Source organism: Sebastes fasciatus, chromosome 19 (assembly GCF_043250625.1).
Source record: "Sebastes fasciatus isolate fSebFas1 chromosome 19, fSebFas1.pri, whole genome shotgun sequence".
NCBI lineage: Eukaryota > Metazoa > Chordata > Actinopteri > Perciformes > Sebastidae > Sebastes > Sebastes fasciatus.
The window spans coordinates 7,608,111-7,632,622 of NC_133813.1; the positions used below are offsets into that span (position 1 = coordinate 7,608,111).

Below are 24,512 nucleotides of genomic sequence, written 5' to 3' on the forward strand. Positions count from 1 at the left end.
AACAGAGTAGAATGAAATAATTAAAGTTAAAATGAAGTCTGGTAGTGTAAATATTTGCAGTCACCCTTCTCTTCTCCACAAAATGATCATGGTTGTTATTTCACAGTGTTAATTAATCTATCAGTCTTCCAGAAAGTCTTCCACCAGTTTGTTGAATTCATCAGGGTAGTCGTCATGGAGAGTGTGGCCACCATTTGGCATTAGGTGTAATCTAGATTTGGGATTGAAAAAAAGACACTAGTGTCATTTCCTGAATTTGAGGTAATGGTAATGTTGTTTAAAGGGTTACTACGCCCATTTTCGAAATTCATACATGTTATTCCCTATGGTCTAAGACAGTCCAAAAAATAAAAGTAGGCATGAACAACTCTCTTCCAAATCCAACAACTAGAGGGCTAAAACTCAAATTTGTGATGTCATAGGGTATAAAGTGTGGAACCGCTCCATAGACAATGAATAGGGAAAGATGTTATAGATGACACTGAGAGCACCCAGAGGAATGTTCTGAGTATATGGGAATATCTTCTGTTTCACAACTGAGAACACTACTATAGAATAAAGCTCATTTGGGTATTTTGGTATTCTGTGGTTCCACAAAATCAGTCTCCCATTCATTGTCTGGAGCAGCTCCACACTTTATACCCTATGACATCATAAGTTTGAGACTTACTTCTCTGGTTTCTGGCTTTGAGAGAGAGTAGCACATGTTCAAAAATATTGATTGAACTTTCCTAGGCCATGAAAATAACATATTGGAATACTTAATTTAGGTGATGTTCCCCTTTAAATGTGTGTGTGTGTGTGTGTGTGTGTGTGTGTGTGTGTGTGTGTGTGTGTGTGTGTGTGTGTGTGTGTGTGGGTATGTGTGTGGGTGGGTTTGTGTGTGGGTGTGAGAGAGAGAGAGAGGGAGAGAGACAAGATGGCTGGCTACTTGTCTCAAGATGTTGATGTTGTGTGTGTGTGTGTTTGTTGTCTCACCGTGATCCCTTGATGAGTTTGTGGATGACCTGTGTTTCGGAGATGGACACCATTTTGTCCTTCTCTCCATGGACAATGAGGGTTGGACAGCTGATTAGTGGCATAAGCTCCACGCAGATACTCCCTGACCAGAGGACATTTAAGTTAACGTTTTGGTTTTACTCTTTTCAGCTGAAATTTATTAGAACATAACCAAATTAAAGAGCATTCATATGTTCCTTTTGTATGAAAGTAGTAGAGATCTTGTGGCAGAAATGAATATTTTCCCTCCTAAATTGCGCCACTTCCGGTGTTGTTTTAACCCAAACTGCGATCTTTTCCTAAACCTAACTGAGTTTTGTTGCCTTAACCTAACCAAGTCAATCTTTTCTTAAACTTAACTAAGTAGTAGTTTTATCTTTTAAAAGATTAGAGTGGAAATTGACACGTGCTTCACATGTTGCTGGACATTCGTAGGAAAATGAACAAAAAATACGTTGTTGAAAGTCGTTCTGAGCATCAGAAAGGGATTTCCTTGTCTACGTACTCAAATAAAATAGATTCAATGTCACGACTATTTCACGAACTGCCTTGAGACTGTTTCCATCACAACAACAACTTACTTTATAATCGCATTATGACTGCAAAGAATTTCCCCTCCATGTCTTGATTTTATTATATCGGATGGTTTTCAGTTTCAGCTTCACATGTGTAATGAGTCTGTAACAACATTGATTCAGTACCTCCTGGTCTATTTGCATATTGTAGATACCCATCCAAAAAGCCCCCCCAGGTTTTAGCAAAGGCTTCTTTTCCATAGATCTCCATAATCGGCTCTATTTTCTTCCATCTGGCCATGGATGCATCACGTATCTCTACGAAACCCATGCAGACACAAGGACACACAATATACACAGTTAGGAAAGAATACACCATGCACAGTTCACAGTTTGTAGTAAACTACATTGGCAGATTACCCATAGTAGTCTCGTTATCCTTCTCGAAAACCTGGATTTTGGCCCCACATACAACCAGTTGTTTAATCAGGTCGGGGTTCTTCGCTGCTGCAATCAGAGCGACGGTTCCTCCCGCACTCCAACCCATCACAGAGAACTTGCTAAAGCCCAGTGCCTGTCAATAAAATGAAAAAAATACTATACAATCACTAACATTGTCTCATATGCAACAAATGCACTAAATAATGAACATACAGATGTTAATTAGTTTCCCTTCTTCTAATCACACAATTCGGTAATCAGAGCACATATTTGCTAGACAGTGAATTACATATTGGAATAAAAAAAAAATACTGATGTGAACATTTGTGTGCAAAACCAAGAGCATGGATTGATAAACTTTGTGTTTGATATAACAATCGGGATTATCATCAGTGTCAGCAAAAGTGAGAATGCTTCCCTTTATACATCAGCCACTCAGAGCAGTGTATGGATTAGATTTATTAAAAACGTATTTGATTGTTAATGCATAGTTTCTTAATCTGAAGATGGAGTACAGATCAGAGGAGGTATTTTGAGGTATAATTTGTGCTTTAACATAATTGTGCCACGCAAAATCCTTTGATTTGTTTATTTCAAGTCTATGCTTCATAAAGGATATTATAGTCTTTTCACTATTATCCTGAAACCAGTTATTAGCCTGTGCTTTCATTTAGCTGGTGTGACAATGTAATACTGTCTTACATTACTCTTAGGGCAGTCACATTTTTTCTAATGCCACTAATTTCTTTAACGCAACATGAGATTTTTAGGTTGTAGCTCAGTTTTAAAGCAAGAATGAAGATACTGGCATCATATGAAACTACAAAACCTAAGGAATCCATTGGTACCAGCCATGTCACACAAGCTTTTTGCGAAAGAAGCCAAATAACTCTCAGAACTTGCGCTAAATTTTGGCGAGGAAAAACTGGCATAGAAATTTTCAAAGGGATACCTTGACCTCTGACCTCAAGATATGTGTATGAAAATAGGTACTATGGGTACCGACAAGACTCCCCTTTAGAGACATGCCCACTTTATGATAATCATGCAGTTTGGGGCAAGTCATAGTCAAGTCAGCACACTGACACACTGACAGCTGTTGTTGCCTGTTGCGCTTGAGTTTGTCATGTTATGATTTGAGCATATAGTTTTTATACTAAATGCAGTACCTGTGAGGGTTTCTGGACAATATTTGTCATTGTTTTGTGTTGTTAATTGATTTCCAATAATAAAAATATGCATACATTTGCATAAATCAATTTACCCACTGCCATGTTGAAGTATTAAATACTTCAATCATGTCATTAATTGCGGTTAAATATTGTAATCGAATGACAGCCCTAATTAACTTGCTTCAAAGTTACTTTACACTAAACTGAACTTCAATTTATCAGTCCAACAGATTGATGAGACCTTCATCAGATCCACTCCGTCCTTTGCGTCAATCTCTAAGAAGTCAGGGGGATAGTCTCTGGCTGGGGGGCGGGATTGTCCGTAACCACGGGAATCCAAGCCCACTAGTGTAAAGCGTTCCTTATTCAGAGACTTCATCTGATGTTCAAAATGAATCCCAGGGCACCCTGTGGTAGGAGAGACAAAAAAAGGTTTTCACAGGCTTAAAGGACATAAACATGTAAAGGACACGAGGTAGAGATAGCCTACGGTATGTGTGAGAGGTCTCGCCAGAAAGTCTCCTCTCTACCATTAACAAGAGGTGTGTTGTTGTATTTACCCAAAGTACCAGGAACCAACAGCACAGCATGTTTCCCTCTGCCTGTCCTCTCATAGTACAGATCCACTCCATTAACATGCTGCCTGCCTGAGACCACCGAAGAGCTGCAGGGAAACAGACAGGTAGACGGTGGCAGTAATGGTCATGGTGATGGATAAGAATGGAATAGTTCTGCCAAGTGAAAAACATCACAGCAAAACCCCCCAAAAATTGTTCTTGAGTTTCATTTGCCTTAAAAAAATTCTGATCAGTGGTTGTGATACATGCTCAACACCATGGTCCCCATTACCCTCAACGACAGCTTCTGTTTTAAACATTCTTATAATTAGGGCCCGAGCACGAAAGTGCCAGGACCCAACGGTGTCCTGGCACGAAGTGGAAGGAACCTATTGTTTTTGTCAGTATTATTAGGGCCCGAAGTGCAAGGAACCTATTGTTTTTCTGCAGATTATTATTTTTCCACTGGTAGATCGCGTTTTTGGGACCTTAGTCATCCCCAAAAACTCACCAAAAGTGGAGTATGCGTCAGAACTGGTGGGAAATTCAATGTTCTGGAGTGACTGGGCTCGGGTTTCTCCAGGGGGCTCCATAGCGCCCCCTAACGTACGCAGTTTTTCAGAGAAAGTTTCTTCGATCTTCACGAAATTCAAGTATGTCATTGCTCACGCCCTCATACCTGGATTAAATGATTTTGAGATTTCTTCGGCCAACAGGAAGTCAGCCATGTTGGACTTCCTGCATGATTTTATAATTTACGAACGCATATTTGAAGACTTTAGGATGCACAAAAAATAATGAAACTTTACACACACATCCAAACTTGTAATTACTTTATTTTAGTGGTGAAATTTTGCTTGGGCGTGGCATGTTGGCTCTCTAGCGCCCCCTTATGTCTTTTAGATTTTGAACATACCTTTAGGTACTCGAAAACTCATGAAATTTGGCAAAATGATAGACACCTGTGAACTTTATTTAAATGTATAGCCATTAGGCTCAGTGTGTTTAGCCGGCTCTATAGCGCCTCCTAACGCGTTGAAATTTTAACTTTGTCAAAGTTGATCCGATATTCATGAAATTTGGTATGCATATCCCACTCATCATTTGAAACATATTCCTCATTGGGTTTCATTAGCTCCGCCCACCCAGAAGTCGGCCATATTGGATTCCATGTCATTTTTAGCGTTTTATAGGCCGCGTACTTTAACGAACTCCTCCTACAGATTTAATAAAATCTATTTGAAATTTGGTCAGGACCATCTTAAAACCTTGAGGATGAAAAGTTATTAAAATCGTGAGTTTTCACTTAACGACCTGACCGTGGCGTGGCGGCCATTTTGAGCCATTCGCCATGAAATGGAAAAATTGATATCCGCGCTCCGGTTTCACCGACAAGTACAAAATTTGGTAGACAGATGTAAGATGTGGAGAGAAACAAAAAAGCCTCTTGGAGGTGTGCCCAAAACTCAACAGGAAGTCAGCCATATTGAATTTTATGTGCGATTTTGCCCATTTTTCGCCCATTTCTGGGGGGTTTTGTAGGCCGCGTACTTTAACGAACTCCTCCTACAGACTTGATCAGATTGAGTTGAAATTTGGTCAGGACCATCTTAAGACCTTGAGGATGAAAAGTTATTAAAATCGTGAGTTTTCACTTAACGACTTGACCGTAGCGTGGCGGCCATTTTGAGCCATTCGCCATGAAACAGGCAGTTATTGTAACTCAAGTGTACATAGTCCGATCTGCCCCAAATCTCTCAGGTATGATGGTGGTCCAGTACCGATGACATGTATATGAAAAAATATACTCATAGCCCCGCCCCAAGACGTTAGCTCCGCCCCCTTTCATATCTCATGAACCGTTTATAGTAGAGTCTTGTGGGATGTGTCATATCACTCAGCAGAGAGTGGGTTAACCCTAACTCAACTGTACATAGTTCGATCTGCCCCAAATTTCTCAGGTATGATAAGGGTCCAGTCCTGATTATATGTAAATGCAAAAATATAGTCATAGCCACGCCCCCTACACATTAGCCCCGCCCCCTTTCATAACTCATGAACCGTTTGTCGTAGAGTCTTGTGGGAGGTGTCATATCACTCAGCAGAGAGTGCCTGTTTCATTGGTGAAGGTCATGCCCGCCCCCTACACATTAGCCCCGCCCCCTTTCATAACTCATGATCCGTTTGTTGTAGAGTCGTGTGGGAGGTGTTATATCACTCAGCAGAGAATGCCTGTTAAGTTGGTGTTGTTATCCCCGCCCCCTACACATTAGCCACGCTCCCCTTCATAACTCGTGAACCGCCTGTCGTAGAGCCTTGCGGCAGGTGTCATGGCGCTTGTCAGAGTTTCGGTTTCACGGTGCCCGGCCGCGTCGGTCGGCGTCCCGCCAGCAACCCCGACCCGCGAGGAGGGGCGAGGGCCCGTTCATCGCTGCTTGCAGCTTTAATTTTGACTGAATCTTGATGTAGGAGTCATTGGGCCTCATGCAAGAAGCGGTATAAGAACAAGTTTTCTCTTATTTTTGTTCCTATCCACGTTGTGACTTGCTGTTAAACATGACTCAGGCCTCTGACCTGAACATGCCAGCTAGGATACCTTAATAAACCACAAAGCTGCACTGCTTTGCTTTGATGGAGTGTCACGAAATTAAAAAAAAGTGCACAAATGCTTCAGTTGAGATGAAGTCTTGGGGACTTGTGCAGATATTCAAAATGTCCTGATAGCAAAAGCTTTTAATTCAACACTGAGTTCTAATCAAAAGGGTTTTTATTTGGTTGAGGTTTATTTTATATGTTGAAAAATAAAAGACTATTTATATTATAGAAATGATATGACTGATCTTATTCTAGTTCATAGAAAATTATTTTCTTCTAAGATTTTTTTTGTTTGTTTTATTTTGAAGGGAAAAAGCTCCTCAAATTTAAAACAAAATTTGAATCATAACTATTATTATTATTATTATTTTAATTATTACTATTGTTATTGTTATTATTTTGTAATTTTAAAGAGTTTTGCACCACTTTTCTTACATATTTGGGACATTTCAACATGTGGAGACTTGTACATATACCTAAATGTAGAGTAGATGTTGGCATATGGTTTCAGTTTCAGTAGTTATCATTGTATAACTCTATTATTGGGATTTTTTTTACGCAACTTTATTTGTTAATTTTTCATTTCAAAAATCAAAATATACCATATACAGACGTAGGCAAAGTTGTTGGTAACGTTCCGTTAAAGAGAGAAAAACCCACAATGGTCACTGAAATAACTTGAAACTGACAAAAGTAATAATAAATAAAAATTCACTGAAAATTAACTAATGAAAATCAGATATTGTTTTTGAATTATGGTTCAGCAGAATCATTTAAAAAAACAAACTAATGAAACTGGCCTAGACAAAAATGATGGTAACATTAACTTAATATTTTGTTGCACAACCTTTTGAGGCAATCACTGCAATCAAGTGATTTCTGTAACTCTCAATGAGACTTCTGCACCTGTTGACAGGTATGTTGGCCCACTCCTCGTGAGCAAACTGCTCCAGCTGTCTCAGGTTTGAAGGGTGCCTTCTCCAGACTGCATGTTTCAGCTCCTTCCACAGATGTTCAATAGGATTTAGATCAGGGCTCATAGAAGGCCACTTCAGAACAGTCCAATGTTTTGTTCTTAGCCATTCTTGGGTGTTTTTAGATGTGTTTTGGGTCATTATCCTGTTTGAGGACCCATGACCTGCGACGGAGACCAAGCTTTCTGACACTGGGCAGCACATTTCGCTCCGGAATGCCTTGATAGTCCTTAGATTTCATTGCACCCTGCACAGATTCAAGACACCCTGTGCCAGATGCAACAAAGCAGCCCCATAACATAACCGAGCCTCCTCCATGTTTCACATTAGGTACAGTGTTCTTTTCTTTGGATGCTTCATTTTTGCGTCTGTGAACATAGAGCTGATGTGACTTGCCAAAAAGCTCCAGTTTTGTCTCATCTGTCCAAAGGACATTCTCCCAGAAGCTTTGTGGCTTGTCAATATGCATTTTGGAAAATTCCAGTCTCGCTTTTTTATGATTTGGTGTCCTCCTCGGTTGTCTTCCATTAAGTCCACTTTGGCTCAAACAGTGACGGATGGTGCGATCTGACACTGGTGTACCTTGACCTTGGAGTTCACCTCTAATCTCTTTGGAAGTTGTTCTGGGCTCTTTGGTTACCATTCGTATTATCCGTCTCTTCAATATGTCATCAATTTTCCCCTTGCGGCCACGTCCAGGGAGGTTGGCTACAGTCCCATGGACCTTAAACTTCTGAATAATATGTGCAGCTGTAGTCACAGGAACATCAAGCTGCTTGGAGATGGTCTTATAGCCTTTACCTTTAACATGAAGGTCTATAATGTTCTTTCTGATCTCCTGAGACAACTCTCTCCTTAGCTTTCTGTGGTCCATGTTCAGTGTGGTACACACCATGATGCCAAACAGCACAGTGACTACTTTTCACCCTTTAAATAGGCAGACTGACTGATTACAAGTTTGAAGATACCTGTGATGCTAATTACAGGACACACCTTAGTTTAACATGTCCCTATGGTCACATTATTTTACATCTTTTCTAGGGGTACCATCATTTTTGTCCTGGCCAGTTTCATTAGTTTGTTTTTTAAAATGATTCTGTTGAACCACAATTCAAAAACAATATCTGATTTTCATTAGTTCATTTTCAGTAAATTTTTATTTATTATTACTTTTGTCAGTTTCAAGTTATTTCAGTGACTATTGTGGGTTTTTCTCTCTTTAACGGAAGAGTACCAACAACTTTGCCTACGTCTGTAACAATTCTAATACCAGCAACTAAAATACTACTACTACTGCTAATAGATTGATTAAATACTTTAGATTTACAGTCGGTTTTACAGCGGGATTTTGATATATTTAAGGATTATAGAAATGTCAGCAATATTATTTTGTGCATACTGTATATGTTGAACTGCCTGGACATACTATGCCATGTAGTGGTTTTAAATCAAACAATATTTCAGAGAAATTCTGCAAAAATTACACAAATGTTGCAAACAGCATGTCAGGCATTTCTTGTTTTCTCGCTCCGTGGTTAAATCGAATGTACATATTCATGCAGTTATCAAACAGAAAACAATTACCAGTATGGCTGGGTCGCTGTGATGACTCTCTTAATGTCAGTTCTGCATTTAAAGAAACGTCCTCCAAGTAAAAACAACGCCATTCTTCAGACGTCCACACAAACCGAGCAGTTCTCAGCTGCAGGTCTTCTTTAGGTGGTTAAAGATTGACCGAAGTGTCTCTCTGACTGAAGATCATGTAATCCCGCACTGCAAGGCTTTTTCAAAGAATCCAGGAACCGTGGCGGTTGGTGGCAATTTTTCTAGGCGGGGCTTAGCCACATCCAATCAATTTCAGCATCCCGGTATGATTTAATGCAAAAAAAGTGAAGGTATCAAAAACACATTACTACTTTGTAGTTAAATAATTAACAATTATTTTATTCCAACAGGAACAGTAAAGAATGCTTTGAAAAACACAACAGTATAAAATGTACTCAGTGGTGGAATGTAACAAAGTACAATTACTCAAATACTGTACTTTATTACAATTTTGAGGTACTTCTACTTTACTTGAGTATTTCCATGTTCTGCTACTTTCTACTTCTACTCAACTACATCTCATAGGGAAATACTAAACTTTTCCTCCACTACATTTATCTTACAGCTTTAGTTACTTTACAGATTCAGATTATTAATACAAAATATAATCAACTAATAAATGATGTATTATTATAGATTAAGCTACCCAGCAGTATATAAAGTCATTACAATGAGCTCCACCTTTACCAGCTGCAACATTAAAGTGATGAACACATTCAGGCATCAATAATTAGAATACAATAATATACATTATTCTTCATAATGAGTACTTTTATGTTTGGTACTTTAAGTATATTCAGATGATAATATTTTTGAACTTTTACTTTTTTAAATGCAGGACTCTTACTTGTAAAAGAGTATTTCTACATGGTAGTATTGCTACTTTTACTGAAGTACAATATCTGAGAACTTCTTCCACCACTGCATGTACTATAATACAATAAACATGTAATACAATAATAATATAATATAACAATATAACATGTAATAGAACGTGACACAATGTGATGCAACCATATTGACCTTGCTTTGTTTGGTAAACATGAAGTGCATTTCAGAATACTGTCGTTAAGTCCTGAAGCTATTCAGACACCTGAATGTACATAAGCATGTGACTTGAGGGCTCTGAGGTGTAGGGATAGTAATACTGGTGTTATACTGCTGTTAAGTCCTAAAGCTGTTCAGACAACTGAATGTACATAAGCATGTGACTTGAGGGCTCTGAGGTGTAGGGATAGTAAACTCCAGCAAACCTTCTGCTTCAAAACTCTCTCACTTTACTCAAAAGGCACAACCACAACACATCCACAAATATTAATATTACGTAAAATACAGTTAACAAGAACAATACAACTAATTTACAGGTCTCAATTAAATTGTGATTCCTCCATGACCGATTTAAGCAAATGAGACTGAGGACAACTATGTACAAGAAAAGTCAATGTGGGAATGAGAACATGAGAATACACATTCAATAAAGTTTTGCTGTAATTTATTTATAAAGACCAATGTAATAGAAATGCATCACAGTATCAATGAAAGGAACCGTGCACATGCCGCGTCTAAAAACATTTGGAAAACGCCAGGTGTAACACTTTTTCTTTCCAATGTGCTTGGGAGGTTGCGCTCCTGACGCGTCTGCCTTTAGATGCAGCCAAAACCTGTGTGCTGCGATGAAGATGATAATGAAGTTGCAGTAATTGAGCAGTAAAAGCCTCACTGACTAAACTAAACCCAATCAAAACAAAGATAAATGGATTTCCAGCGCTGTAAATCCCTCACAGTAACTTTACACTTGATTTCTCTGGGTCAGAACAGTATCTTACAATTATTATGAAATACTGTAAGATACTGTAGTAAATCCACCGTAAATTTACAGGAATTCATTACAGTGTTTGAGTCAGGAATGTCTCTGACGAGTTTAAGTTAGAGCGTTATTTAGCCTCCTTCACAACAAGCTAGTATGACATGGTTGGTATCAATGGATTCAACAGCGAGAACGAGCGCAGTGTGTGAGTGAAGGGAAGAAGGCAGAGGACAGCAGAGACTCCAGCCCTGGAGACCAAAGCTACGGTCTCCCCCGCGTCCTCCGACCGCGACCAACACTGTTTTGCAAGACGGGCTTCACTAGATATAACTTTGCGGTTTTGGTGCTTCCGTGTAGTTTGTGTTGAAGTCTTGTCTGAACAGCGTAGCCACGCGCGAGCGCAAATTGGGACACCGACCCGCAATGATTGATACATGTAAGAAGTTGCAAACAGTCCCTTTTAAGTAAAAGTACAAAATCCAAATATAGCCTTTCATAAAGTACAAAAAGCTTCAGTAAATAATGCTTTGAAAACACAACAGTATAAAATGTACTCGTGGAATGTGGAATGTAACTATGTAACATATTTTTTAACTTTTACTTTTTTAAATGCAGGACTCTTACTTGTAAGAGAGTATTTCTACATGGTAGTATTGCTAATTTTACTGGAATGTCTCTGACGAGTTTAAGTTAGAGCGTTATTTAGCCTCCTTCACAACAAGCTAGTATGACATGGTTGGTATCAATGGATTCATTAGGTTTTCTAGTTTCATATGATACCAGTATCTTTACTAACTTTGAAACTGAGCCCACTACAACATAAAAATCACAAGTTGCATTAATGCGTTTAAGAAATTAGGGGCATTCAAATTAATTTGTGTTAACATGTTATTATCGTGTTAACTGTGACAGCCCTAATGGGAACTCATTTTGTAGGAGACAGGGTTGCTCTCTTTCATGGGTCAGATTGTGTCCTCATGAAAGACAACGGCACATGGCGACGGGTAGTCCTGCAACCTCAGCATACGTCCGTGCGTTACCCCCTGATTCCAATCGCAGTGCAGAGTAACGTAGGGAGTGACAGGGTAATGTATGCAGTGCTCAAGTCAAGGATGGGACAGTGCTCATGATATTATCCCTCCAGCTGTTTAACTGCCTGTTAGGCTCTTGGAATTGAAGTGATATTACAAACAATTTGCTCATCCAGACAGATATTGCACCAATCAAATTAAAGCACACACACTGTCTGTACCAACAACGTACGCCCCCTGGGAACACCACGAGAGGAGCTATCTGAGTAAACAAGTCCAAACAAACAAAAATTTAAATGAATTTGAATCCAATTTGACTTCAAATTAGCGGAACACATATATTTCCTGGTTTGAAAGAGACCTTCTGGCTATAAGGAGCAACTTCTTGGGCCAGTAAAAGTCAAGTATACCAAAAGAGATGAGACGGTAATAATACATATATTTAAGTCTCTAAACTACATGAGAGTGACAATATGTGAGTATATGTAAGAGTTAAACATGGATTTTTGAAATATACTGTATGTAAAAATGTGTGTATGTGTGGGTGTGTTGATAAGAGTATTAACTACTTGACAAATCTCCCTTTAGAGGTCCCATATTGTGAAAAAGTGAGATTTTCAGTTCTTTTACATTATAAAGCAGGTTTAAGTGCTATATAAATACTGTTAAACTATCAAAACGCTGAATATACAGATAAATACACACAGCCTGTATTCAGAAATTGTGTGTTTGAAACAAGCCGTTAAGATTTCTGTCCATTTGGGATGTCACAAATATGCAATATTTAGACCATTACGCGATTTAAACGTAAACATTCTAAATATGTCCCAGTTTATCTCCTGTTGCAGTGTTTGTAAATAACATCAGCTGACAGAAAGTAAACATGGATTCCAACTGTTGCCTAGCAACGCAAATCCGTTGCAATTCCGCTGAAACGGATAGTTTCAGACAGGGGGTGAATAAAGGTATATTCAGGTATGAGGAAAATAAAGTGTTTTTTGAATATTACGGCATGTTAACATGTTCTAGTAGAAACACAAAATACAAGTATGAACCTGAAAATGAGCACAATATGGGACATTGAGGTACATTCTGAACAGATTAATCACAATTAACTAGACAATCATGCAATTAATCGTGATTAAATATTTTAATCGATCGACAGCCCTAATTTATATTTGAGCAAGTAAAAATAAAAACATGCATGTATGTGTTTTAAAGTAGAGTGCACTGTATGTACATACAGTATTATGATTTGCATGACACCCTCATAGTCTCTCTATTGCCCTGTTTCTTCCTACGTCTTGTCTTTCTGTTACAGCAGTCGAGAAACTTTCTTGTCAGAGCAGTTGTGTTTCAGACATAATTCAAGACTGCATTCTAACTCTGGTGTAACAGTAGACACTATTTTTTACAACAGGTCTCTAATGTGGAAACAGCAGTTCCAATGACTATATAAAATATATGCTGACACACAAGACATTTTCTATTATATAAAATGGTTTCAATTAATTAAAAGGATTTTGTCTTCAGTCTCAAAGGTCCTTTCCAGTCATTCCTGCAAAGTGTAATGACAGGAAGGAACATCTTCTCGGTTTCTTATTACCGTAGTAGAATATAATTTTACTTTTGACATTGATGTAATACAGTTTCACTGGCTGCAGTTTGGCTGCAGAGTTATTTCAGGAAAGTTTCTGATCCATGAAGAGCTGCTGGACGTGACCTTTACTGTGTCAGAGGAAAGAAGGAAGTTTTGATTTTAAAACTTTCAGCCAGTATGAACTTTGACACACACACAATTCAAAGTGTCTGCAGAATACCGAGGTCTTTTAGTGTCATTCATTCAGTCAGTCGGTCGGTCAGTTTCACTTTGTGAAATCATCCATTCATCTGTTCATTCATTCTTACAGCTTGAAATACAGATATTCTCTCTTTGACTCCATCTCTCTCTCTGTCATGCACCTGTGATGATGTCATTGAGCAGCAGATAATTACCGTTAATCATCTCAGATTCCCTTGCTCTGATGTTTTGCGCGGAGTCGTCGTGGTAACGGGATGATTACACCCTCAGAAACCAAAAACAGAAACATAATCATCAGCTTGTTGTCATTCATCAGCTCTGTTTCACCCTCAAACCGTCTTCTCCTCTGAATCAAACATCACTCCAACTTCACCTGAAGCACCGCCCACCTCATCAGGAGCTCATCTCCTAATTAGACCGAACGGTAAACAGCCGAGCTGAGATTGGGCCAGGGAGGGTTCTGTGACCGGAAAGCCGCGGGTTTGATCCCAGAACACATCTCTCTTTTTTTTTTTTTTCCTGAAAGATTTTTGAAAGTTGCTGACATTTTCTAACAGTATTCTGAGATAGTATCTACTGATGAACACCTCATTTTAACCTTCTGAGACCCACAATAGACCCGTTTTTGTCTTTTTTAGGGAGGTACAGGGGGTCGTTAGGGGGAGTGAGCAGGTCAACAGTAGATGTCACATAGAAGTGGTGTACATCATCTGAAAGCTGGGAACCTGAAGATTAAGTTGAGATGTAAATTGTTGTAATCATGAATTAATTAATTAATTAAAATAAATTGTAAAAGTGTATAACGGTTTAGAACATTATGATAGAAGTATATGATGGTCATCCCCATGCTTTATTATGTCTCATAAGTTGTTGCAGCAATTTTGGGGTTCATACCATTTGTTACACAAATTTGGTGCTAAATTAAACAATTTTTTACCACTCGAGAATTGATAGAAATAATCAATAATCCCTCCAAAATACCACATTATGACACCAAGACCTTGAGGAACACCATAGAAAAAGCCATGCTGTGATTTGGGATCAACAACTTTTGACATATTGAGATGTATGCAAGAATTTCATTTTTTGGCAATTGGATGGCGAGCACTTCTGTGGTGTAAACTGCTCAGAAACCCCCTTATTGTCAATCTAGCTAGGAAAGCCATCCATCCTCTGAATGCTCTAGGTCTATAGTTTGTGGTTATACAGTTTAATGAGGCTGTGATTATCCCAGGTCACCACAGGTCATGTTATGCAGTGAGGTCAAATAAAAAAAAAAACATGTTCTCACTACAATGAAATGGCTACTATGGTGACTAACATCATCACACATGAATACAGTTGGGCTCATTGGATCCACAAGAATCTCAGCTTTACAGTGATACCCAATTTATGCAATTCCAAGACTGTTTAGGGACCCCAGTATGCAGAAATATTCAAATACACCAAAATAACAAATTTGATGTATATTGCATTCAAAAAACTGCATGTTATTATAATGAAGTGGGCATGCCTGTAAAGGAAAGACTTGTGGGTACCCATCGAACACATATCACATATCTTGTCTTTGGAGCGTTAGCCCATTTCCAGACAAGCTAGCATGACATAGTCAGTACCAATGGATTCCTTCCTTTTCTAGTTTCATATGATGTCTGTACTTTCACTCTAGCTCTAAAAACTAAACGTGTTACAGCTTCTGAAAGACAGTAAAGTCGGTTGGGATTGCCCACGATCCCACAGGTCTCAGGGGGTTAGAGAAAACAATTGTTTTGTTAGCATTAAATGACTACATCTTCCATAATGCCTGCTGTCTCTGGGGGTTTTCAACCAAAGGAAAAAAGAGCGATATCCTGCATGTATATAAATGGCAAATAGCACATTAGCATGAAACTAGTTTTCCATAAAAATGGCCGTCCAACAAAAAAAATTTGAAGTCCATGAAAATTGTTGTATAATTTATGCACCTACTTAAAAAGACATTTACAGTTTTCAAAAAAGTGTGAGGGACATGTTCCCGATCCCCAGTGGAAACTACACCCCTGACTGATCTATATATTTATGCAAGATCATTTTGTAACCATGGTAACACCTACCAGTATGTACATTAGTATGTATGCAGTGATTTTCCTGATACATGAGGTAGAAAGGCATTTAAGAAAGAAGGATGTTGTGTATAGAGCTGAAACGATTCGTCAATTAATAGATTTGTCAACAGATAATCAAATCATCAATAAAAATGTTAAATGATGAATCGGTTCCAGCCTCTCAAATGTGAGGATTCGCTACCTTCCTCTGGTTGTATAATTGTAAAGTGAATATCTTTTGGTTTTGGAATAACGTCTGACTGTCTCTGCAGACTTGTGATGGGCTTTTTCCAAGTTTCTTGACATTTTATACATTACTCAATTAATCGATTAATCAAAAAACTAATCACATTTATATAATAATTACAGATTTATCAATAAAGAAAATAATTGTTTCTTACAGCCCTGTTTGGATATAACTTCAAGTTTGCATGTTGTTTGCAATAAGTCAATGTGAACACAAAACATACCAAAACTAAAAGAATACTATGTATAATAGTTTTCCTTTCGACCAGACCCACTGAATCTAACCACAGATGTGAACATTTTTGTGTGAGTTTAATTGAAAAAACTATCTTTCGCAATACAAATAACTCTTTTAGCCCCTATATTACCGTAAAGACCAGTAGATCAATGTGAGAGTGTGTTTGAATGTTACTGTTATGGTACTTTATCATCAGATCACAGGCTGTGGCTTTAATACTCAGCAACCATCACTGAAAAATCCTCAAAAATATTTTCTAAATATTCTGTATACACAGAGAACCAACTACTCAAACACACCTCCATGTGTATTCTTTCTTAATATATTGTTCTAAAGCCTAACTGCTGCTCACATATACACGTACACACTCACACACACATTGCATGGTGCAGCATTGTGTTGCATGTTGTATTGCAGAACAAATAGAGGCACTCTGGCCTCCATGTGATTGCTCCTTTTACCCAGAGGACATTAACAGACACACACATGCGCGCGCACAGTCGATGTGATTGCAGCTCTGACCCAGAGGACATGAACAAACAATCACAGATTGAATTCAGGGAGTGTTTACTCACCTGGCCCTGTGTGTGTGTGTGTGTGTGTGTGTGTGTGTGTGTGTGTGTGTGTGTGTGTGTGTGTGTGTGTGTGTGTGTGTATGTGGAGGTCACAGGGTGGATGAGGTGCTCTGTATGCAGCTCTCACACTATAGCTCAGCATACAGAAACAGAAGAGAAACCCACTGAATTAATTCCAGATTCAGGTTAAAGTTTTGTTTTTCCTCAAAGCGTTTTCATCCATCGATCGGACAAACTGCTCAGCACTACAGTACAAAGAGTCAGCAGGGAATTCGGGCTGTCAATCAATTAAAATATTTCATCACGATTAATCGCACGAATGTTCATAGTTAATCGCGATTAATCACAAATAATTTGCAAAAAAATGTTCCTGTTCAAAATGTACCTTAATGGGAGATTTGTCAAGTATTTAATACTCTTCTCAACATGGGAGTGGGCAAATATGCTTGCTTTATGCAAATGTATTTATACATTTATTATTGGAAATCAATTAACGACACAAAATAATGACAAGTATTGTCCAGAAACCCTCACAGGTACTGCATTTAGCATTAAAAATATGCTCAAATCATAACATGGCAAACTGCAGCCCAACAGGCAACAACAGCTGTCAGTATGTCAGTGTGCTGACTTGACTATGACTTGCCCCGAACTGCATGCGATTATCATAAAGTGGGCATGTCTGTAAAGGGGAGACTCGTGGGTACTCATAGAACCCATTTACATTCACATATGTTGAGGTCAGAGGTCAAGGGACCCCCTTTGAAAATGTCCATGCCACTTTTTCCTTGCCAAAATTTAGCGCACGTTTAGAGCGTTATTTACCGTCCTTTATGACAAGCTAGTATGACATGGTTGGTACCAATCCTTAGTTTTTTTTTCATATGATACTGTATATTCACTCTAGCTTTAAAATTCTGCCCGCTACAACCTCTGAAAAATCGATTGCATTAATAGATGGAAGAAATTATTAGCGTTAAAATGAATTTGCGTTTAACGCGTTATTATCGCGTTAACCTTGACAGCCCTACCGGAAATACAATCATACTGACTGTACCTCGAAATGAAATGCACTCAAGTTTATTTACTTAGCAAGGTTAAGATAGTTTAAAGTAGTACAAACCAACAACCAAGGAGTTTTGTAGAAAGTAGGCTAAACATGAACTAGAGTCAAAAAGTTGGTTTAATTGTTAAACAACACAACTTAACTTTGACACTTAATAATGAATCACAGATTCTAAGTTACGTTAAGTAACATTAGCAGTATTGTTGTGTTTCTTCATTATGTTCATTAAGTTTCCGTCAGACGTCTCTGCTTCTTGTGATTATCACAACGGTTTTGGTTCTTATTAGTGCTCATTATTAACAGTGTTATCTCCGTCAGCTTTCAGCAGACCTCCCTGCATTTTACTTGTGTCCTCTGAGGGATAATTTAAACAGACGGACGCCCTCGGCCTATTTGAAGGCAATGAACGAGGCCATGGCTTCACTTGCCCTGTTGCTTTACAATGTCAACTACATCTGAATACAAAGCAGCTGCAGGAGGGAATTCTGCTGCCGACATTTTCTGCTTCACTCAAGACAGAGAAAAAAAAAATGATTCAGTGTTACAGTACAGCCTGAAGCCACTTCACTTCTAATTTACACAAGGAGAGGAAGTTCATCTGAAACCGGCTTAATTGATCCATGGAGCCCATTTAGTTCAGTGAGCGCTGTGAAAGAGGTGAAACTCAACAACTGAGAAAAAGAAATACAGCAGCAGTACTAGTAGCACTAGTATTTGCAGCAGTTGTAATAGTAGTAGCACTAATAGTAGCTGCAGCTGCAGGTAATATTTGTACCTGTACAGCAACAGTGACAAAGTAGCAGTAATAGCAATAGCAGTAGCTGCAGCAGTAATAACAGTAATAGCAGTAGTAGCAGCAATAATAGCAGTAGCTGCAGCAGTAATAACAGTAGCAGCGGCAATAATAGCAGTAGTAGCAGCGATAATAGCAGCAGCAGCAGCAGTAATAAAGGTAGTAGCAGCAGTGATAGCAGTAGTAGCAGCAGTAATAGCAGTAGTAGCAGCAGTAATATTAATAGTAGCAGCAATAAAAGCAGTAGTAGCAATAGTAATATCAGTAGCAGCAGCATTAATAGAGGTAGTAGCAGCAGTAATATTAGTAGTAGCAGCAATAAAAGCAGTAGTAGCAGTAGTGATATCAGTAGCAGCAGCATTAATAGAGGTAATAGCAGCAGTAATATCAGTAGTAACAGCAATAATAGCAGTAGCAGCAGCATATTAGGAGCAGCAGCAGTAATAGCAGTAATATTAGCATTAATATCAGTAGCAGCAATAATAGCAGTAGTATTATCAGTAGTAGCAGCAATAAATAGCAGTAGTAGCAGTAATAATGTCAGTAGCAGCAGCATTAAAGGTCACCTATTATGCAAAATGCACTTTTCCATGTCTTTTAAACATCAATATCTGTCCCCAGTGTGTCTACAGGCCACCATAGTATCATAAAAGACCATCCTCTCTCTTTTTCTCCTCCTCCGTTTGTCCGGAAATGGGTGCAGAAAAAAAATTCGCTTTTTTCCTTGTATTCTGACGTCATTAGAGAATGCAAGCCACGTGAGGGTTTCCTGGTCGAACCAGAGAGAACCTTCAGTAGCTGACCCCGGCCCACAGCGCGTCACTGTCTCTCCTCCTCAACCGAACTTGAGCAAAGTAGCTCCTACAGTTAGTCTGCAAGAACCAGCAGAACAGGCTTCATGTACTCCCATCATCTAAATATAACATGTTCTTTCACAAAGGCTTTATGTAATTACACTGTTTAAACAGATGATATTTATATATTATATATATTTGATGTCATGCATGTAGCAGAATACAGGTAGTAAATAGTGACTTGTAAGCAACACAACACATTTCTGTTTCACAGTCAAACTTTATTTGAGTAGACAGATGACAATATTAATTATTCACAGCATTTGTAATCATCTCACCTGTTAGTTAGTTATGTTAACATGGTACAGGAGAAAGTCTTCAGCTCTGGTAAACTATGGTAAGCTAAGCTCCGGTGGTCTGTAGTCATGGTAACACAGAGACAGCTACTACTGTAAATAATATACCATCTTCCATACATTTATCTTTTAGCAGAAATAATGAACTGACTACTGTTTCACATCTTCTATTTTCCACCCTGATGGTCGCTGTGTTTACACACCGTGTCATAGCGGTAGCATGTAGCTAACCCGTTAGCATGTAGCTACATGCTAACGGGTTAGCTACATGCTACCGGGTTAGCTCTGTATCTCCATGTAAACAGAGCCATCTGCTCTCAGCTGTCTGCTCTCCTCTGGGATGATTCTGTCGGTCATTTCTCACAGATGGATCTGTAAAGACAGACGTAAAACAGAGTGTATGTTTACGGTTTACAGAGTTGATGCATGAGGTAAACACTGAGCTAACTAACAGAGATATAAACAGCATTATTTACCTGAGAGAAACCGTCAGGAAAACCTGGAATCTGGACCGCAGATGTTGATCATGTGTCGCCGATTTCTGATCAGATTCCTCCGGTAACGTGCGCTGGGTGAAGTTTCTGGTTTATAAACTTTAAAGTGGTTTATAAGCTCTATTCTAGCTCCTCTCTCTCCCTGCTCTCAGGCCGCGAGGGGGGCGGGGAGGGTGACGCTGTGTTGTTGAGGACGTTTGATTGACAGAAAACGCTGACCAATCAGAGCAGAGTGGGAGGAGACAGAGGCTACAGACACAGAAATCAGCACTTTTGGAAATGGGCTGAAACAGAGGTTATAGAGACATGCTGGAATGCATGATCTGATTGTTTTTTTGAAAAAAAAACTTCAGAGACATGGTTTGGAGGTGTCTGAGACCTATAATAACTAGTTTAAATGGAGTATAATATGTGACCTTTAATAGAAGTAGTATCATCAGTAATATCAGCAGTGGCAGCAATTATAACAGTAGCTGCCGCAGTAATAGAGGTAGCAGCTGCAATAATAACAGTAGCTGCCGCAGTAATAGACGTAGCAGCTGCAATAATAACAGTAGCTGCCGCAGTAATAGACGTAGCAGCTGCAATAATAACAGTAGCTGCCGCAGTAATAGCAGCAATAATAGCAGTAGTAGCAGTAGTAACATCATTAGCAGCAGCATTAATAGAGGTAGTATCATCAGTAATATCAGTAGTAGCAGTAATGATAACAGTAGTAATATCAGTAGCAGCAGCATTAATAGAGGTAGTATCATCAGTTATATCAGTAGTAGCAGCAATGATAACAGTAGCTGCCACATTAATAGCAGTAGCAGCAGCAGTAATATCAGTAGCAATAATAGCAGTAGTAGCAGCAGTAGTACCAGCAATAATAGCAGTTGCAGCAGCAGTAATAGCAGTAGTATTAGCAGTAATATCAGTATTAGCAATAATAGAAGTAGTAGCATTAGCTTTATCAGTAGAAGCAGCATTAATAGAGGTAGTATCAGCAGTAATATCAGTAGTGGTGTTATTTAAACTGTAGTAGTTGATGCTGTTGTCGTAGTAGAGGAGGAATATTTTTTCTCCCAGTAAAGACTCTGTTTGGTGGTGGTGGCGGTGGCGGTGATGTTCTCCTCCTTCACGGATGGTTTGCCTCTTTTTCTCTCTGTGGGAGTTGTTCCAACATGAATTTAACTTCTATATTGTTTCCATGGAGACCTCACATCCAACTGTGTCCTGTCAAAGTGGCTAATTAGCTAATGAAGCGCATTGTGACGCGCGACCAGATAGAGAGAGAGAGAGAGGGAGTATATGGAGGAATTTGGCCGACACACACATTTATTCAATTTGTCCTTTTTCTTTTCTCTCTCCCTCCATCCTTCTGCCTCTCCTCTCCTCTCCTCTCCTCTCCTCTCCTCTCCTCTCCTCTCCTCTCCTCTCCTCTCCTCTCCTCTCCTCTCCTCTCCTCTCCTCTCCTCTCCTCTCCTCTCATCTCCTCTCCCTCCTCCCTCTCAGTAATCAGTTCTGCTGTAATCAATTAGCAGGATGAGGAGCAGCAGAGGGAACAGGTGCAGCTAAATGTTAATGAATTCCTCTGTGGCCGTTGTCACAGTAACACTGGCTGAATATTTAAACTGCTCGTTGGCCCGATGACTTACACCACAGCTGATGGAGGGATACACACACCATCACTCTCAGTGTGTGTGTGTGTGTGTGTGTGTGTGTGTGTGTGTGTGTGTGTGTGTGTGTGTGTGTGTGTGTGTGCTAATATGACACAAACAACAGATGTGTGAATGTGTGTGATACAATCTGTACATGTGTAAGTGGCCTCCTGGTTCTGAGCTCTACATGCTTTGTATATAATGGCAGTCCACTTCAATTCACGCTGTGAGTGAAAAGTATACCACAGCAACAGAAATACTGGTGTCTGATTGGCTGGCAGTTGATTCAGCATGTTTTTTAAAGTTAACCTAGCGAGTGTTTTTTTTATAAACAAACAGTTATTTTCACTGTTTCTCACAAAATGCGTTGTGTGTTTAATTGTTGAGTCTTAATAAATTAGTCAAACACATTTCCGTCTTCATAAAACATTTGCAAAACCAATTTTAGGCAAATTTGAAACGTATTTGAAACCATCCATGTTTGCTTGCTGGCTGTCTTCTTCTTTGCATTTGTTGGCACATTACTATGTTTCTTGGCACATTACTGCTTCAAACTGAAATCAATTACTGATATGATACTTCATAGATCAAATGTTGATGATCAGTCACTTCAGGGTGTTTGCCACATCATTTGGAGCAAAACATTACCATAAACATACACTAAAGGTTAGATTCGATTATTTTATCAAATACACTACCTGATTTTGTTACAGCGCCCCCCAAATTTATGAATGTCCTCTGACCTCACTGTTGATGATGATGTTTAAGTGCAATTGAGTTGTAATTTCTATTGTTAGTAGCTGTAGGAGTAGTCTTAGGAGGAGTAGAAATAAAATCTATCTACTGAACTAGCAGGAGAAGCTATGAAAGACAGACAAAAAGAGAGAGGTAGAGAGAGGTGGATCAAATCTTTTTTTCTACTTTTCTAATTCATTAATCTTCATTACTGTTCATCTCACCTAAGACACGCGCGCACACACACGCACACATGTACAGGGTCATACTGAGTATATCAGCAAAATGGTTGATGGCAGCTGCCTCGCAGAACAGAGCACACTGGGGGCCGGGCAAACATCTGCTGTGTGTGTGTGTGTGTGTGTCAGGAGTGGGTTGTTAACATGCAAATAAAGCAATTAAGATGCATGCAAAACACACACATACACACACACACACACATTCACACAAACAAACACACACGATACACGCACACAGATACACACTCAGACAAATATGCGACATACACACTCACTCATTCACACCCAGAGACTTTTACTAGAGCGATTCAATAAAAACAGAAAAAACACACAGACACCAGCTCAGCATCAGACTCATCTGAACAAAAATAAAAAGACAGGAAACACCTTATAATAACCATCGTTAACGAATAGCAAATTGATAGTTAATTAAACTTCCGTTAATAGTTATTTTACTGTTAACAAACAATTATATTATGATTAAGAATGTTACAAGGAGATGCAAACAACTACAAAGAGATGCAAAATTACAACAAAGAGATGCAAAACAACTACAAAGACATGCAAAACAACATCAAAGAGACGGGAAATGACAACAAAGAGACGCAAAACAACTACAAATACACGCAAAACAACATCAAAGAGACGCAAAACAACTACAAATACACGCAAAACAACATCAAAGAGACGCAAAATGACAACAAAGAGATGCAAAACAACTACAAGACACGCAAAACAACATCAAAGAGACGCAAAATGACAACAAAGAGATGCAAAACAACTACAAGACACGCAAAACAACATCAAATAAACACAAAATTACAACAAAGAGACGCAAAACAACTACAAATACACACAGAAAACATCAAAGAAACACAAAATGAAAACAAAGAGACACAAAACAACTACAAAGACCCGCAAAACAACATCAAAGAGACGGGAAATGACAACAAAGAGACGCAAAACAACATCAAAGAGGCGCAAAATGACAACAAAGAGACGCAAAACAACTACAAATAAACACAAAAAACATCAAAGAAACACAAAATGAAAACAAAGACACGCAAAACAACATCAAAGAGATGCAAAATTACAACAAAGAGACGCAAAACAACTACAGATACACGCAAAACAACATCAAAGAGACTCAAAACAACTACAAAGATATGCACAATGACTACAAATAGACAAAATAACTACAAGGAGATGCAAAACGACATTGACTACAAACGAAGCATCGTGTTTTGTGTCTCTTTTAGTCTGGAGGTCTTCCTCCCTGTAGGAGTGGGGGGGACTATCACTTCCCATTGTCCCAAAATCCATCCATGTCCTCAATCAGAGGATCTTTTGCTGCTCAATTAGTTTATTTATTGTTTTCTCTGTCTTTATTGTCTTTCAGAGCATCAAGGTGTCATGGCAGCCGCCTCCGCGCAGCGCCCAGAATGGCATCATCTCCGCCTACAAGATCAAATATAGGAAGACCGGTCGCCGTGGAGACCAAGAGGCCATCGAACCCAACAACTTCTGGTACCTGTTCACAGGTGGGATTTGTTGGCAATAAGAGAAATATAGAATATTACCAGACTTAACCTTTAACATTTGCCTTCATGAAAGAAAACTCTGCATTTGCATATGTTTAAATCTGAGCGGGAGTGTGTGTGTGTGTGCGTGTGTGTCAGTGTGTGTGTGTGTGTGTGTGTCTGCAACTGCCACCGGCTATTATTTCAATTTGAGGTTTGCAGGATTTGAATG

The 24,512-nt window shown here is 39.0% G+C and overlaps 3 protein-coding genes across 6 annotated transcripts in view; 1 reads left to right on the forward strand and 2 right to left on the reverse strand.

The window, feature by feature from the left end:
- The window catches only part of dcc (DCC netrin 1 receptor), a 330,153-nt gene that overhangs the window by 230,734 nt on the left and 74,907 nt on the right, over positions 1-24,512 (forward strand). For all 4 annotated transcript variants that reach the window (XM_074617402.1, XM_074617403.1, XM_074617404.1 and 1 more), the window contains exon 13: positions 24,160-24,301. In XM_074617402.1, the coding sequence (XP_074473503.1) occupies positions 24,160-24,301 (142 nt within the window). The remainder of the gene's footprint in view (positions 1-24,159; positions 24,302-24,512) is intronic.
- The window catches only part of spina (spindlin a), a 391,527-nt gene that overhangs the window by 178,057 nt on the left and 188,958 nt on the right, over positions 1-24,512 (reverse strand). The window lies entirely within an intron of this gene.
- On the reverse strand, positions 121-8,987 carry LOC141757817 (valacyclovir hydrolase-like). Its single transcript, XM_074618664.1, has 7 exons — positions 8,838-8,987; positions 3,688-3,791; positions 3,369-3,535; positions 1,935-2,088; positions 1,701-1,832; positions 979-1,102; positions 121-211 (listed from the first exon to the last, which is right to left on the reverse strand). The coding sequence occupies exons 1-7, from the start codon at positions 8,918-8,920 to the stop codon at positions 121-123; spliced, it is 855 nt and encodes a 284-aa protein (XP_074474765.1). The 5' UTR covers positions 8,921-8,987.